This window comes from Dendrobium catenatum, unplaced genomic scaffold (assembly GCF_001605985.2).
Source record: "Dendrobium catenatum unplaced genomic scaffold, ASM160598v2 fragScaff_scaffold_104, whole genome shotgun sequence".
Classification (NCBI taxonomy): domain Eukaryota; kingdom Viridiplantae; phylum Streptophyta; class Magnoliopsida; order Asparagales; family Orchidaceae; genus Dendrobium; species Dendrobium catenatum.
In genome coordinates, this window is record NW_021318566.1 from 492484 (window position 1) to 508726 (window position 16243).

Here is a 16243-nt window from a genome sequence, read left to right on the forward strand (position 1 = left end):
CGGCTTAAAATGCAAAACCAAATCTCACGGCAAATGAAAACCACCGTAGACAGAAAATTCTACCTTTTCGTGCTAAATCCCGGATTTCTGAAATCCATTGACTCAAGAGGAAGAGTTCACTTGTAAATCCACTCTATAGTCAAACACTCACAAGATTTAATGAAATTTATCCTGAACGTTACCAAACAGTTTTCAGGATTTAGGTCCCTTAGGATTTTTGAAATTCAAATTTAGAAGATTTATGAAATTCTACTTAAATCAAATCATGTATGCTATCAAACAGCCCCTTATATAATTTAGATATATAAATAAGACTATAGAATGATATGTATCTAATCTCCCATAAATTAATTATCCAACTGCTTAAAACAAATTGAATTTTATTGTGATATACTTTTCAATATTTTCTTTTGACGATATTAAGAAATTGATTGCAAATTATGTAACTGAAGTAAATGATTGACCTGCAATGCTTTGATTTCAGATTGCTTATTGTGATCCGCCTGGTAGCCCTGGGCTTCTTCCTCGCATGGCGAATTCGCCACCCAAACCACGAAGCAATCTGGCTCTGGGCCATGTCCGTCACCTGCGAACTCTGGTTCGCTTTCTCATGGCTCCTCGACCAGCTCCCCAAGCTCTGCCCCGTAAACAGGGCCACTGACCTCACCGTCCTCAAAGAAATATTTGAATCGCCGAGCCTCCGCAACCCCAAAGGAAGATCTGATCTTCCAGGCATCGATGTCTTCGTCTCCACCGCAGATTCTGAGAAAGAACCCCCATTAGTCACTGCAAATACTATTCTCTCCATCCTCGCCGTCAATTACCCCGTCGAGAAGCTGGCCTGCTATCTCTCCGACGATGGCGGCTCCCTCCTCACTTTCGAAGCACTTGCAGAAACTGCAAGCTTTGCGAAAGTTTGGGTTCCCTTTTGCAGAAAGCATGAGATCGAGCCGAGGAATCCAGAAGCCTATTTCAGCCAGACGAGAGACTTTCTCAAGAACAAAGTACGCCATGATTTTGTCAGGGAGAGGAGGAGAGTGAAGAGGGAGTATGATGAGTTCAAGGTCAGAATCAATTCTCTTACAGAGTCTATAAGGCGGAGATCTGATGCCTATAATGCTCACGAGGAGCTGCGGGCGAAGAAGAAGCAAGATGAGATGGGAGTAAGTCTCTCTGAGCCAGTTAAAGTCCCTAAAGCTACTTGGATGAGCGATGGATCTCACTGGCCTGGAACTTGGTCATCGGCAGAAAACGAACATTCAAGAGGCGATCATGCCGGAATCATTCAGGTTTGTGTAAACGCAACTCGTTTCCTACGATTTGCAACATAAAAAACTCACCTTTTTTGGGATTTGTTCACAGGCAATGCTTGCTCCGCCGAACTCCGAACCAGTGATGGGCACCGAGGCGAATGAAAATGGCCTCATAATAAACACCACAACTGTCGATATCCGTCTACCAATGTTGGTCTACGTTTCGAGGGAGAAGAGACCGGGCTATGATCATAATAAAAAGGCTGGAGCCATGAATGCTCTGGTTCGAACCAGCGCGATCATGTCTAACGGTCCATTCATCTTAAACTTAGACTGTGATCACTACGTTTACAACTCCCAGGCTTTGAGAGAAGGAATGTGTTTCATGGTCGACAGCGGTGGCGATCGTGTTTGCTTTGTTCAGTTTCCTCAGAGGTTTGAAGGAATCGACCCTAATGACAGATACGCAAATCATAATTTGGTGTTCTTTGATGTGACTATGAGAGCCATGGATGGCTTGCAAGGTCCTATGTATGTTGGCACTGGCTGTATATTTCGTCGTACAGCGCTTTATGGCTTTAATCCTCCTCGAGCCACAGAGCACCGTGGATGGCTGGGGAGAAGAAAGATTAAGCTTTTTCTGAGAAAACCAACCATGGGGAAGAAGAATGACCGGATTGTTGAAGCTGAGAATAATGAAGAAGAAGAAGATAATGACATTGAATCCTCATCTCTTCTGCCGAAGAAGTTTGGCAATTCGGCGATTCTTGCAGCGTCAATTCCAGTAGCAGAGTATCAGGGGAGGCTGCTTCAAGACTTGTCTGGAGTCCATCAGGGTAGGCCAGCGGGCTCCCTCGCAGTGCCTCGTGAACCACTCGACGCCTCCACAGTTGCAGAGGCCATCTCTGTGATCTCCTGCTTTTACGAAGAAAAAACTGAGTGGGGAAGACGAGTAGGATGGATTTATGGATCTGTGACAGAGGATGTTGTCACTGGTTACAGAATGCATAACAGAGGATGGAGATCAGTGTACTGTGTCACTAAAAAAGATGCATTCAGAGGAACGGCACCCATTAACCTCACTGACAGATTACACCAGGTTCTACGCTGGGCTACTGGCTCGGTTGAGATCTTCTTCTCAAGGAACAATGCACTGTTTGCATCCAGGAGGATGAAGCTCCTTCAAAGGGTAGCCTACTTCAATGCAGGAATGTATCCATTCACTTCAATTTTTCTGCTCGTATACTGTATTCTTCCTGCAGTATCACTCTTCTCAGGGCAGTTCATTGTCCAGTCATTGAATGTTGCTTTCCTCATATTTCTCTTGTTGATCACCATTACTCTCTGCCTGCTTGCTCTGCTAGAGATCAAGTGGTCAGGGATCACACTACATGAATGGTGGCGAAACGAGCAGTTCTGGGTGATTGGAGGGACCAGCGCTCACCCTGCAGCTGTGCTTCAAGGGCTTCTGAAGGTGATTGCAGGAGTTGATATATCCTTTACTCTGACGTCGAAGCCCGCGAATGATGAAAACGAAGATGAGTTTGCAGAGTTGTACATGGTGAAGTGGAGCTTCTTAATGGTGCCGCCAATCACGATCATGATGGTGAACATGATCGCCATGGCAGTGGGGTTTGTGAGGACGGTTTACAGTGAGTTTCCTCGGTGGAGTAAGCTACTTGGGGGATCTTTCTTTAGTTTCTGGGTTCTCTGTCATCTGTATCCCTTTGCTAAGGGGTTGATGGGGAGGAGGGGGAAGATGCCTACAATTGTTTTCGTCTGGTCGGGGCTGATTTCAATTGTGCTCTCACTTATGTGGGTTTATATCAGCCCTCCAGCAGGAGGAAGTCAGTACATGAACTTTTAGTTTCTTTGAAGAATGAAGAGCAGCAGCAGAACTCTTTGTTTTCTTCTTCTTTTTTTGTTTCTGGTTTACACTAAGTCTGATTCATGTAATGAATGACTCTAGTTTATATGAGATTGTGGTTTGTACTAAGAAGCAGTAATTTGAATGAATAGATTTTCGTTGGCACAAAATGGTTGTGATGCGTTCAAAAATAAACTTTAGAAAAGCAAGAAACTTTAAACAGGCTCTCAAAGCTACTTGATTTTTTGTAATGAAGTTTACAAGAATGACAATCCTACCAAGTATATACAACTTGAGTTAACATAGATGAGACTGATAATGGATTAGTAGGATGTGAGTTATAAGGTTAGAAATTTATCTGTGTAGGATAAGTTGCCTCAATCACCTAACGAGATAACAACAAAAACATCGTCAAGGGACCATTTTCTCCGCTCCATCTTCTCAGGAGGATTTATTATTGCTCGGTCTGCATTGGCTAGACGGTAACCAATTACTATCTCCTGCCTCTCTCGACCCCTGACCATAATCTCGTAGAAACAGAGCTCTTCTTGCTCATATAGATAATATTCTGCTGGACGAATACAAAGCTCATTTCCCTGCAAAAAAAAAGAAGTTTTCATTAAAGAAGATTTTAAGTTCCATAGTTGAGACAATCACAAGAGAGATTGTCCAATCATAGGTTTGGATAAGATTTTCCAATCTCAAAAAGGAAGGTTTGAAATATATGAAGCTCAATCCGAGAAATGCTATCTCCAAAGACAATTCAAAAAATTCAGGAGCCTACAAGAAACCTTGTCAGCCTTAGTTGCTTCATATCATGCTCGAGAGAAAATAATAAGTGTGTTCATTCAAAGCTCTCCGGAAGTAAAACTAGTTTCTGTTATGACAATTATGAGTAGAATCCTTACCAGAATTAAAATTCTAACTCACCTATACTACCTACCTTAGATGCCCAAAAGCTGGGGAGGATATACCGCCGATCTTATGCAATCTCAATCATCAAAGTGTTTTTGATAGAAATATAAAACACTAGCGTGATAGTGCTGCATCGACAAAAAATATTACTTAAGTGACATTTCTCAATAAGTATATCTCAAGAATTCATCTCAAAAGATCTTTTCAATAAGTCCTTCTCAGGTGATCTTCTACGTAAATCTTCTTGAGAAGTCCTCTCAACAGTCCTTTTTTTTTTTCCTGGAAATCTTCATAGAGGAGCCAACTCGAATCCTAAAAATCCTCTCAGCAAGCATGATTTTCTCACTTAGGAGTACATTCTGTGAGCTTTAAAACTTCCTTAGCATGCCTCTTGCAAAAATCTCAGAAGGCATTTATGACAATAACGAAAAATATTTGATGAATTTAGCAAATTATAAAGCACGTTCAATGTAGTGCACAGCTACCGACATGAAGTAGCAAACATGTGATGTAAGCACACTAGTTAGAAAAGCCAAAACAAGGAGAACAATGGGCAGAACTAAACCAAAGTCAATTCAAATAGTAGCAATCTATAACATCCAAAATCTGACGAAAAAAAAAAACTATAAGAAAAGTCAAAAGAAATAAAGAAAATAATAAAAAATACACTAAGTGAGATTGTGGAGTTCATGCATCGAAATGTAGGTTAAAGTAAAATAGTGCTTAGGGCTAGCAAACCGATGATCCACCAAAACAAGATTGTCCAACCGTCCAATCCAAACTCCTCCAGCAACTGCTCCCAAATCAGCCAACAAACACCACCAAAGCTCAAGAAGAATGATACAAATGGAGTGGAACTTGCGGAGAGACAAAAGAGATAAGGAGCCGAGACGAAAAAGGAGAAGCTCGCAAGCTTTCCTAGAGGAGAAGGAGAGTGGAACAAGCTCTCAAGCTTTTCCAAGAAGAACCCTCAGGTTTTTAGCAAATTTGCTCTCAATAATCAACTCTCCTTCCCTCTCAAAACATCTCATATTTATAGGCAAGAGAGGAGAAACCAAACAGCCCCAAAAACCCTTCATATTCTTAATTAAATGAGGGAAATGAAAAGCCAACATCCACTTTACTTCTTCCCCCAAATCTACACAAGAAACAAAGCACCACAAGCCACGGAAAAGCCCCCAACACCCATGGGAAAGCAGCCCAGCCAGGGACCCGAAGAGGCAACCGCATGAACCAAAGAGGCCCGCACGAAACCGAGGCACCAAAGACACGGGAAGACCACCCAGCACAGAAAACCAGCAGCCAACTGTGGAAACCAAGGGGCCAAGGCACGGAAAACAACCAACCGTGGAAACCAAGGAGCCAAGGCACGGAAAACAACCAACTATGGGAACCAAGGGGCCAAGGCACGGGATACAACTAACACAGGAAACCCATGAGACAAAGGCAGATTTTAAAGAAGAAAAGGGGAGGAGAAGGGACAAGATCACTCCAAAATGAATCCAACTTATGAACTTACCTTAGAACATTAATGAGCTATGTAGTTCTCCCATTGAATGAACTAAACTTTAGCTCATCATTAATGAGCTAGCAACTTAGCAATTAAGCTCAACTCCAATGAACCATCTCCTTCCAAACTTCACCATAAGCCCAAAATCGTGGACCATAAGCCAACCTGAGAACCAGCAGCAGCCAAAGACCAATCAAGCTAGCAAACCAAAGGTCTACCAAGCCCCAAGCACAACTTACCATGATCATTAGATGTCTTCCATCATTGGATAGCTAAAAAAGAAAAAAAAAATATATAAAAAACTATATTAACATACTAATGTTCAATATAAAATAAAAATATAAAATATTTGATAGCATCAACATGTAGCTGACATTGAAAGTCACAAGAGAGAATTTTCACTTCCACCTACCCAAAATCCTGGATCTATTGCTTTATTGCAAATCAAAAGGACGCCAACTCAACCCTACCCCATCAATGTTTGACATCGCACAGTTGCATCATTATTGTAAAATGCTATCGTGTTATCATTACAAAACTATAAATCAAGAACTGGGAAAAGATATAAAAACTCGATCATTGGTCATTCAAAGTTTACTTATTACGGCTCGTCTGCTTATGAAATTTCTGTCCCCTCCTATGATGTACAGATACGGACACGGCAACACGGATATGACACGGACATGGGACACATCAATTATTGAAAATATAGGACATGAACACGGGTTTGACACAGTATTATAGTTTTAATATTTTAAAAATAGTATTAAAAATTGAATAAGTATAATTTTAAAAATAATTTAAAATAATAAGTCATTTAACTAGAATTTGTGCTTAAAATGATTAATATTAGCATGTCGAGAGTTGGGCGTCGATGTCGTTTATCAGTCAACAAGATAGGAGATGATAATGTTGTCGAGAGTCGGGCATTGACGTTATGCAGTAAATATTAGGCGTCAATATTAAGAGGGCGATGATCATCAATGTTGAAAGAGTGTTGGTCGTCGATGTTGAGAAGGCGTTGGACAAAGATGAGATATCAAGATGTGGGAGTAGAAATTGCTAGCATCAAGCATCAATGCAAAAATAGCGTCAAACTTTGATATGAATATCATTTTGAAATATTGATGTTCTAACTACTTAAGATGTCGATATTGAAATGACATCAGACATTGTCGTGAAATCAAAATTGTAACCAAAGAGAAATGAAAATGAGAAAATTCGATGAATGGGGTATTAAGTGCAGACGATTGATTTAGTGTTGTGGATAAGAAATAAGAAATTCAGTTTTTATATTTTAAATAAGTAAAAATTTTAAGTACAAGAAATTATATTTTAAAAAAATCATAAAATAGTTAAGATACACGTGTATAACATACGTGTCCAATTTGTATTTAATATGCTTTTTAATTGGACAAGTTTTCAATGTATCCGACACATATCGGAGAAGTTTTGGACGTGTGTCGTGTCGGATATTGCATGCCTCTTTGAGAAGAAGTGTCGGTGCATCATAGGTCCCCTCTAAAGGGAATCTATAAGTAGTACTTTTTAATCTTCTATGTTTCTCTACTAAACACTCGGATGTGTGTGCTCTCTCTAGATCCTATAGGGAGAATGATTTTCGTAATAGACAGAAGGAAAATAAGCTTTCACTATGAGTTGATACCCCTTCGAGATCTTCCAGAGGTCATAACATTGTCATACTACATGCTGATCCCTTTGACCAGCATGGTGAGACCCGTCGTCCATCAACCCAATAGATCCCCTAATCTAAGTTATCAATAAGCATTCGAGAAACTTGAGTTGGGTTAGCCACCAAACATTCTTTTATATGTAACACTATTTGTGAGTCCAATTACCTTGGTTCATATCTTACTTTTATGTATAGGCCTTTGTAGTTCATTTGATTGCAATCTGTCAGATTTGATCTTGGACCAGTCTAGCCGGCCCAATTAGGATCGGTTCTGGTTTATAGAAGGCGGAACAGGAGGGTTCCGCCCTCCTCCTCCTTGCCACCCACCTTATGTGGGGTCCACAAGCTTGATTAAGGGGGGATTTGGGAGAAGATTTGAAGGGAAAATTCAAATAGCAAGGGTAGTTTTGGGTTTTTATCTAATTATTGTATTAAGAAGGCTTAAGGGAGGCTAGGGTTAGTTTTATCTCTAATTTTTAGCTGAAATTAGGGTTCTTATGTCCTTGAGCGGGCTCTAGCGACGTCTAGAGATTTGGGAGTGACTGATCTTCCTTTCCAATAGAAGATCCATTGTATCTTGCTATTTTTTTCATCTACTTTCAACAATAGCTCAATTTCTGGTTTTTCCTCCAAGATCTATACAATTTTTGTTTTTTCAAGTTGCTGGAATTAAATTGCAGCAAGGGAATTTCTGATTTTCTACAAACGTTCCCTAACACAATCATAATTTATAAACTTAAAGGGGCTAAGTAAGTAGCCCATTTTAATTGTAAATAAAGTCAGGCATCTTCGTCATTGTATACATGTAATGTGATGACTGAATAGAATATGAGTAAGTAGGTACATGATGTGACATCGATACAGCTAGCCTCCCATCACTAGTAGACTTCTTTTATGCTACTACCACCATCAGGTTATGTATGAATTCATGTATGTTGGAATGGTATATCGAAACATATGTTGATGGATATACAAGATGCTCCCAAGTTCCCATCACTATTGACTAGTTCTTGAGTGTTACATGTTTCTTTTATACTACCCCAACCATATTACCATGGGACCAATGGGCATGTTGCTGATCTGATACATCATCTATGTCAATTTTAAGGTTCAAAGCCCATATATTGTACAGTATTTAAGTTTCATAAATTATATATTAGCACGCATGCATGAATATTTTAGGTATGGAAAATTTTGGAATTGTTAAACTTTCAAGATAGATAACTAAAAGAGACATTCGAATTCTAAATTATAGAAAAATATGATATGGCATAATATAGATATTTCTATTAAAAAGATTTCTTTACAAGTTTATGGCCTATAAATAGCTCATTTTTAATTAAACTTGATGGTAGTGTGAGCAGGTACACAAAGTTGCAAAAGGAAAACATGTGCCTTTAAGCACTAAAAAATAAATATTAGTAAGATTTACAATGGTTAAAAAGAATATATGAACTTTAAAAAAAGGATATTGATGACCTTTAATTTTTTATATAATAAAATAACAATGAAGAAAGAAATTAAAATATAAAAACAACTTGGCCAATAGAAAGAAGATATAGAGAAATGAGTTAGATGAAAAATTGAAGAAAATAAGATCTCTGTTGAAGATGAACCTATCGAGAAAAGAAGAAATAAACAATAGAAAATTACTTTAAAAGGAATTTTTAAGTTTGAAATAATAATAAAAAGAGTATAATGAACAAAATAAGGAATATTATATCTCGATCCAAAAAGGTATTGAAGAGTTGCCTGTAAAACATAAGATCTTAAACAAGAAATCTACTGCAATTCTAAGAGCTATAATGATATTGGAGTTGCCCAATTAGTTTTTTTTTAAATGAAAACTTATAGGATAGCCAAGCTTTGTTTGTATTAAAGGAAATAAGGGTGCTGTCAAGTTGAGGTTTAGCAAGTCAACTTAAATTTTGAATCAAAAATTTTAATTTCGACTTAAGTCAACAATGAGTGATTTAGAGTGGGGTTTCATGATTTGAAGAAAGTATAATAATTTATAAATTAAATTTTAATTGTTGATCAAGATGATCATCTATATAAATGTATTAAAAATCTATAATATATGCGGGTGCATGCGGGCACATGTTAGCACACATAAATGTGTTTATAATTCGAGTTGATTTAAGTTAAATAGAATTTATTTTGAATGCACTATCTACAAGTGTGAGCATCTTGATTTTGATTTTAAGTCAATTAAAATTCAAGAAATTATTGAGCAAGTTTCAAATTTTAAACATAATTATTGGCCCTAGAAGCAAGGTTTCAAATTGGACAATGCGATATTGAGGTGTTCTTTGTCTAAGAGGCAAGATGTTTTGAGGCGTAAGCCTCAAAATTAAACAATTAAATTGAAATAATAAATATCATAACAATATTAATATCAAAGTAAAATTATAGTAAGTCAAAATACGATCATAACAACATATCTCTCAGGCCCAAATCTATTAATAAATAATCTAAGCCACTAAGATTATAATTTATGAATTCAAAAATCTCCCCCCACTCATCACATTAGAATCATCGTTATAATGATATGTATTCTCTTCTCCTTCATCCTCAGTTACGGTTGTGAGTGCAAGCGACGTTGAATGTGAATGCAGAGTGCAGTTGGGAGTTAAGAAAGTGCTTGTGATTTTGATTTTCGGATCTATTTGATTTTGTTTTGTGCAGAGAAATAGCAAAATTGGATTAATTTTAGACATTAAATTTTTAAATCACCTAAACCCTAATTTTTATAGCTTACGCTTCTTAAAAGTTGCACAAAGGCATGCCTCAACCCCAATATAGGCATAAACCTCATTAGGCCAAGGTAGGGATGTAAGTGAGTCAAGCTAACTCATGAGCCAGATCGGGCTCGGCTCGATAAATGGCTCATGAGCCGAGCTCTGTGAGATAACGAGACAAGATTGAGCTAGCCCCGACTCGACTCGTAAGCTTGTAAGCTAGCTTGTTTAAAAAATATTAATATAAATATACATAAAATATATTAAAATTCAAGATTTAAAATATAAAGTTATTAAAAATATTTAAAAATTATATCTCAATTTTTTATATTAAGTAATTTTTTATTATTTTTCTTATAATTTCTCATTATTTTTATCATTTTATTATAATAATTGATTAAATCATAATAATTTTCTCTCTTTCATAATAAACAAGCCGTCTCGTGAGCTAGCTCGAACTCATAGAATAAAGCTCGAGCTCGAGATCGAACTCGAACTCGATTAATTAATCAAGCTCAAGCTCAAGCTAGGAGTGACTCGAGCTCGAATCGACTCGTTTACACCCCTAGACCAAGGTATTAGGCACGCGCCTCATGGATTTTTTTTTTTTTCAAAATTACAGTGAGGCGGACTTTGAGTTGTTCCTCTTATTGTATAATTTTAAACAATCCCTAGAAGGAAACTAGAGGAAATGAAAATCATAATGTATTTTTGGGCAGATTCTGAAACTACTACTACTAATCTAAGTTTTTTAAAACTTTTTTTTTTAATTTTCTTTCATTAAATTTTGGGAAGATTATGAAACTAAAACTACTAATCTAAGCTTTTCAACCCTTTTTTCATTTCCTCTCATTCAAATTTCTAGCATCTAAACAAAAATAAGTGGAGAATAAGCATTTTCTTGACAATATTCAAGAGGTAGGAAATGTTCAAAATTATGTTAATCATAGGAAATGTTGTTGCTGTATAGGAAAATTAAACTTACGGGTAATACAATAAATTTGGGGGGAAGGACAATGCAATATATACTCATATAAATTAGGTCGATAACAGAAAATCAATTCGATTTTATGCCAAGAAGATTCAACATGGACGTATTTTAGGGCTAAAGCAAATTAAAAAAAAAAAGAGCAATGAAAGAATCTTCATACATACTTTTATTGAACTTGAGATGGCATGTGATCAAGTAAAACAAAAATAGATTTGATTTGTATTAAAAAAAAAATGTCCAAAGTATGTTTAAGTTATTAAGGATATGCATGACGGATAATTTATTAGTGTAATAAGTAGTTGTGGACTAATCGACAGAATGATATTAGTCTACATAAGGAAATTTCATTAAATTTGTGTCTTTCTAATTGTTGATGAGAAACTAATAAGAGGTATTCAAAGGATGTACCTTGATGTATGATTTTTGCTGATGACAATTTTAATCAATAAGACAATCCATTGAAATAAGTTGAAAGATAAGTGATCCAGTAATACCGGACTAAATTTAATATGCATTAAGAAAAGAATTGTGTCAAGAGTATATATAAGTTAGTAAGGATATGCGTGATGGAGAATTTGTTAGTGTTACAAGTAGTTTTGGAGTGAAAAATCCACTGATAGCAGTTTACGTAAAGAACTTGCACTAATAACTTTCTATATTGGTGATGGAGAAACTTATAAGAGATATTCAAAGGATATCTTGGTGTATGATTTTTATAATGACATGTAATCAATAAGACTTATACTGAAATAAGTTGAAAGATACAATAATGGAGAAAATATTTAGAGGAAAGAGAGTTTAGTATTAACAAAATAAAAATGAAGTATATAATATAAAATTTTAGTGGGAAAGTTATTACTAATCATTAGCTAATAAAGTAACACATAAGTTTGATATGTCTAAATATCTTAGATATATCATACAAAAAATAAGGATCTAGATGACACCTAAAGTTAAAATTGGTTGGTTAAAATGAAGAAATGATATGGAAGTCAACGTAATAAAAAATATATCTTGGGGAGATTTATAAGGAAAATTTTCTTAAATTACAATTAAGACAACCATATTGTCAATGTAACGATATAGAAGTTGTTGATATAAACTAAGAAAATATTAAGAAGAATGGGTGGCAAAACTAGTAGATACTTCAAAATTTTATAATATTAGATGAATTATAATTAAGTTGCTGGGCATAAAAAGCAAAGGATGCACCAATAATATGGGTAAAAAAAGTTGGTCCTAAAGAATTGGGAATAAAAATAAGGAGCGGGCAAGGGTTTAACCAAAGCTAACTTAGATTGAAATTATGCCAACTGATCTGGCAAAGTATAGGTTTAACACCGTATGCAAAGTTAAATTGGATACAAGCAATGCAGAATAATTTATGAAAAATAAGATGACAAATTTGACTTTAAATGCCTCATAATAGCCTAAATTAGATAAATATCTTAGATGTTTATTTTCTTGGAGAAATATGCCCCAAAATTCATTTCGGACCAAAATACCCTTGAAATATAAAATATAACTCATAACCCTTGACTCACAATTCACGCTAACATTCAAACAAAGAAATGCTCGTACATCCCTCTTGATAGCACCTTCTTTGCCTCCAACAATCTCGAAGCTCATGTGATCCATTTGTGGCTAAGCTCATGGTGATGATGTCTAGGTTCTAACCATCATCTGTGAACACTTAATGATCTTATATATATTTTTTTTATTTTAACTTGAATGTATTCATCTTCGATATTTAAAGGCGACAATAGAAATGAGACCAAAGGAGAATCCTAGCTTAAAAAATGAATAAGATACCAACTTATAAGTGTTTCTAATCTTGTTTGAAACTTATTCTGTTACGAGCGAACCGGTCCCCACTGGACCGGTCCGGTTTTATGCCAGGCGGGCTGGGCGGAAACAGGAGCCAGGGGCGGAACTCCCTGTGACCCCACGCCAGTTTAAATCTGATTTGGGAGGGAGAATTTTGAATGAGGGGGCTGTTTTAGGAAATCCATTATTGTCCTTTATAATTATTTTGTTTAATTAGGAGATGGGGGGGGGAATTGGCTCCTCATCTTGAATTTGAGTTTTCTCTTTGAGATCTAGGATTTGCTTTGGCTCTTGGCATTGCCGGAGATAGTGGAGAGTTTTTCCTTCCTCTCGAATTGAAGGAAAATTGTATCTTGCAAGTGCTTTTTATCTATTCTTGAAATAAAAGTTCTTGTCCCTACGATTTTTCCTTGCGTTTCTCTCAGTGTTTTCCGCTGTTGGGCTGAGTTTTCGCTGTGGACAGCAGATTTTCCTTGCTTAGGTACTTGATTTGGGTTTGGTTTACTTGTGAATACAAGCATTACCTATCAAATTGGTATCAGAGCATCGATTTGGGGATTTTTGGCGGCTGAAATCAGATTTTTCAGCAAACTTTTGGGCTTACGGAAGTGATTTTTTTGTGATCTGTTGGGAAGAACGATGGCCGGAAAGAAGGTAGACGTCTTGGAAGGCGAAGTCGGTCAATTGAAAACCGATTTCGAGGCAAGATTTTTTTATTTTCAAAATCAAATCACCACCAACAATGAAAGGTTGAGGGAAAGTTCACGGTAATGGAAGAAATGATGAAAAAATTACTTGAAATGAAGACTAATCCGACGACGTCGGAAGCAAGAGGGACTATCGGAGACCATGGCGTAGGAGGGAATCCGAACCCACTTAGGGGGAGGAGGAATCCGGAAGTAGAGATCCTTGAGGGAGATGGCGACATGCCGCCTCTAGAGCCACTTTCTAGAGAGGAGATGAGCATGGGAAACGATCGAAGAGGTGCTGATTTTGGCGGAAGAAGAGAGGAATTTCAGCGTCGAGGTGCTGAATTTCAGTGCCGAGGTGCTGAATTTGAAGGGATGAGAGGGGAATATGACGAAAGTGCAGATTTTGGCGGAAGAAGAGAGGAATTTCAGCGTCGAGGTGCTGAATTTCAACATCGAGGTGCTGATTTTGAAAGGGGAAGAGGGGAATATGATGACGAATTCGAATACCATCGCCGTAAGGATGATCGGGACACTTGGGGAGCACCTCCTCTTCGAGGTATGGGGGGTTATGGAGGGTACCGGGGTAATGGAGGAGATCCAAGGGTGAGGAAGCTGAAGATGACCGTCTTCGAGGGCATAAGACGGCCATGGTTGGATCTATAAGGTGGAGCGATATTTTGTTGTCAATGGGCTGACAGAGGAGGAGAAATTGACAGCGGCGGGAATGTGCTTGGAGGGAAAAGCCTTAGCATGGTATCAGTGGCGGGACAGGAGGGAGCCCATTCGGAGCTGGAGAGAGTTCAAGGATTGTTTATTGGAGCGTTTCCGAGCCGATGATGGAGGAGACTTCTATGAGCAATTCTTTGCTCTGACTCAGGAAGGGACCGTGGCAGACTACCGGGACAAGTTTGAGTATCTGGCTAGCAGGCTGGATCATATCTCGGAGTCATCCCTGGAAGGGAATTTCATGAAAGGGCTGAAACCATAGATAAGAACAACAGTCAAGAGTGTTGGAGCCAAGGAATCTAGACAAGGCCATGGAGTTGGCCTAGTTGGTGGAGGACCAGAAAAAGTCTGAAAGAGGGACTCGGGGAAACTATTCAAGGGGGTCGTACAGGACGACGACCATATTTTTACCAGCAAAAGGGGCAGGCCCCGGGAGCATGAAGGAAGCACCCAAGGAGAAGATGGGAGGAGGCGGTAACAGGGGGTAGTTCAAAAAGCTGACCGAGAAGGAGCTGCAGGAAGAGGACGATTTAGGGTGATTCCGAACTGACCAAGGCGGGGGTTTCTCTCAAATCCCTCATCAGAACCATTCAGGAAGAGGGGGGAGGCTACTTAGTAGAGTTACACTGCCTTGAAGGGGTTAGATTGGAGGAGGAAGGAAATGTTCCCGCTACAGTGCAGCCGCTCATACACCAGTTCAACGAGGTCTTTCAACCGCCCCAGGGTTTACCTCCTCAAAGAGAGTTGGAGCATGCCATTACTTTGAAAGAAGGTGAGACTCCGATCAGTGTCCGTCCTTACCGCTACCCACAGATTCAGAAAGATGAGATTGAAAAGCTGATCCGGGAAATGCTGGAGGCGGAGATTATCAGACCCAGCAACAGCCCTTTTTCTAGTCCAGTCCTCCTGGTCAAGAAGAAGGATGGGAGTTGGAGATTTTGTGTGGATTACAGGGCTCTGAATAAAGGCATTGTACCAGACAAGTTCTCAATTCCGGTGATTAATGAGCTGCTAGACGAGCTACACAGTGCAGTGATGTTTTCGTAGCTGGATTTCAAATCCGGATACCACCAGATCAGAATGAGGGAGGCAGATGTTCCAAAGACAGCGTTCAGGACACATGAAGGGCATTATGAATTTCTGGTAATGCCCTTTGGATTGACTAAAGCTCCTCAACCTTTCAATCCTTGATGAATCGGGTATTCAAGCAGCACCTCAGGAAGTTTGTCCTCATCTTTTTCGATGACATCCTGGTGTACAGCAGGACTGTTGAAGAGCACTTGGAAAATCTGAGGATGGTATTGGAAGTGCTTCAGGAGCATTAATTGAAAGCCAACTTGAAGAAGTGCAGTTTTGCTCATGCGAGTGTGGAGTACTTGGGACATGTGGTTTCCCAAGAGGGAGTGGCAGCGGATCAAACTAAAATTGAGGCAATGCAGAAATAGCCACTGCCTAGGAACCTCAGGGAGTTGAGGGGTTTCCTAGGATTAACGGGATACTACAGGAAGTTTGTGAAGGGATACGGTACCATTGCATGGCCCCTGACTGAGCAGCTAAAGAAAGACAATTTTTGCTGGGGAGAGGCAGCCACTCAGGCGTTCGAGAGGTTAAAAGAAGCCATGACAACAGTGTGGGCTCCGAAAAATTCCATTTTTTTTTTTTGGGATGCGTATGTGTTGATCCCGGGGGAATTTTCAGAAGGCAGATTGGGTTTGTAGATAAGACACTACCCAGAGATTTCGCCCTCATTTTGTGAGGACTTTTTGATCTGAGTTCTGGTTTCCTATAGGCGCAAGCCCCTATAGTTAATTACCCCTCCCAATAATAGGAGAGAACTTTCGATTAAGGCTAGTCATCAATCAGATACGTATAGAATACGTGGAATTTGGCATATAGTAGCAGCAATGGGATAGGTATTTGGAAATTGGGTTTGGATTTAGAATTTGGAGAAGTTGGATATTTAAAACAGAAATTTCACCATCTAGTACTTAAAGCGGATGGTGGGGGAATGGATGATGGGCCCGATCA

At 38.5% G+C, this 16243-nt stretch overlaps 2 protein-coding genes across 4 annotated transcripts in view; one reads left to right on the forward strand and one right to left on the reverse strand.

Annotated features, from left to right (window-relative positions):
- The first annotated feature begins 297 nt into the window (after nucleotides 1-297).
- Nucleotides 298-3289, forward strand: LOC110104407 (cellulose synthase-like protein D5). Its single transcript, XM_028697189.1, has 2 exons — nucleotides 298-1289; nucleotides 1363-3289. Exons 1-2 carry the CDS (start codon nucleotides 456-458, stop codon nucleotides 3118-3120), a joined length of 2592 nt encoding a protein of 863 aa, XP_028553022.1. The 5' UTR covers nucleotides 298-455; the 3' UTR covers nucleotides 3121-3289.
- Nucleotides 3290-3497: 208 nt separating this feature from the next.
- The window catches only part of LOC110104408 (probable ion channel SYM8), a 37647-nt gene continuing 24901 nt past the window's right edge, over nucleotides 3498-16243 (reverse strand). For all 3 annotated transcript variants that reach the window (XM_020833497.2, XM_020833496.2, XM_020833500.2), the window contains one exon: nucleotides 3498-3716. In XM_020833497.2, the coding sequence (XP_020689156.1) occupies nucleotides 3498-3716 (219 nt within the window). The remainder of the gene's footprint in view (nucleotides 3717-16243) is intronic.

Excerpts from the sequence above, each read along its gene's own strand:
- LOC110104407 (XM_028697189.1), top strand. The coding sequence starts at position 456 with ATGATTGACCTGCAATGCTTTGATTTCAGATTGCTTATTGTGATCCGC. Across the intron at positions 1,290-1,362 it reads ATCATGCCGGAATCATTCAG|GCAATGCTTGCTCCGCCGAA; the intron begins GTTTGTGTAAAC and ends ATTTGTTCACAG.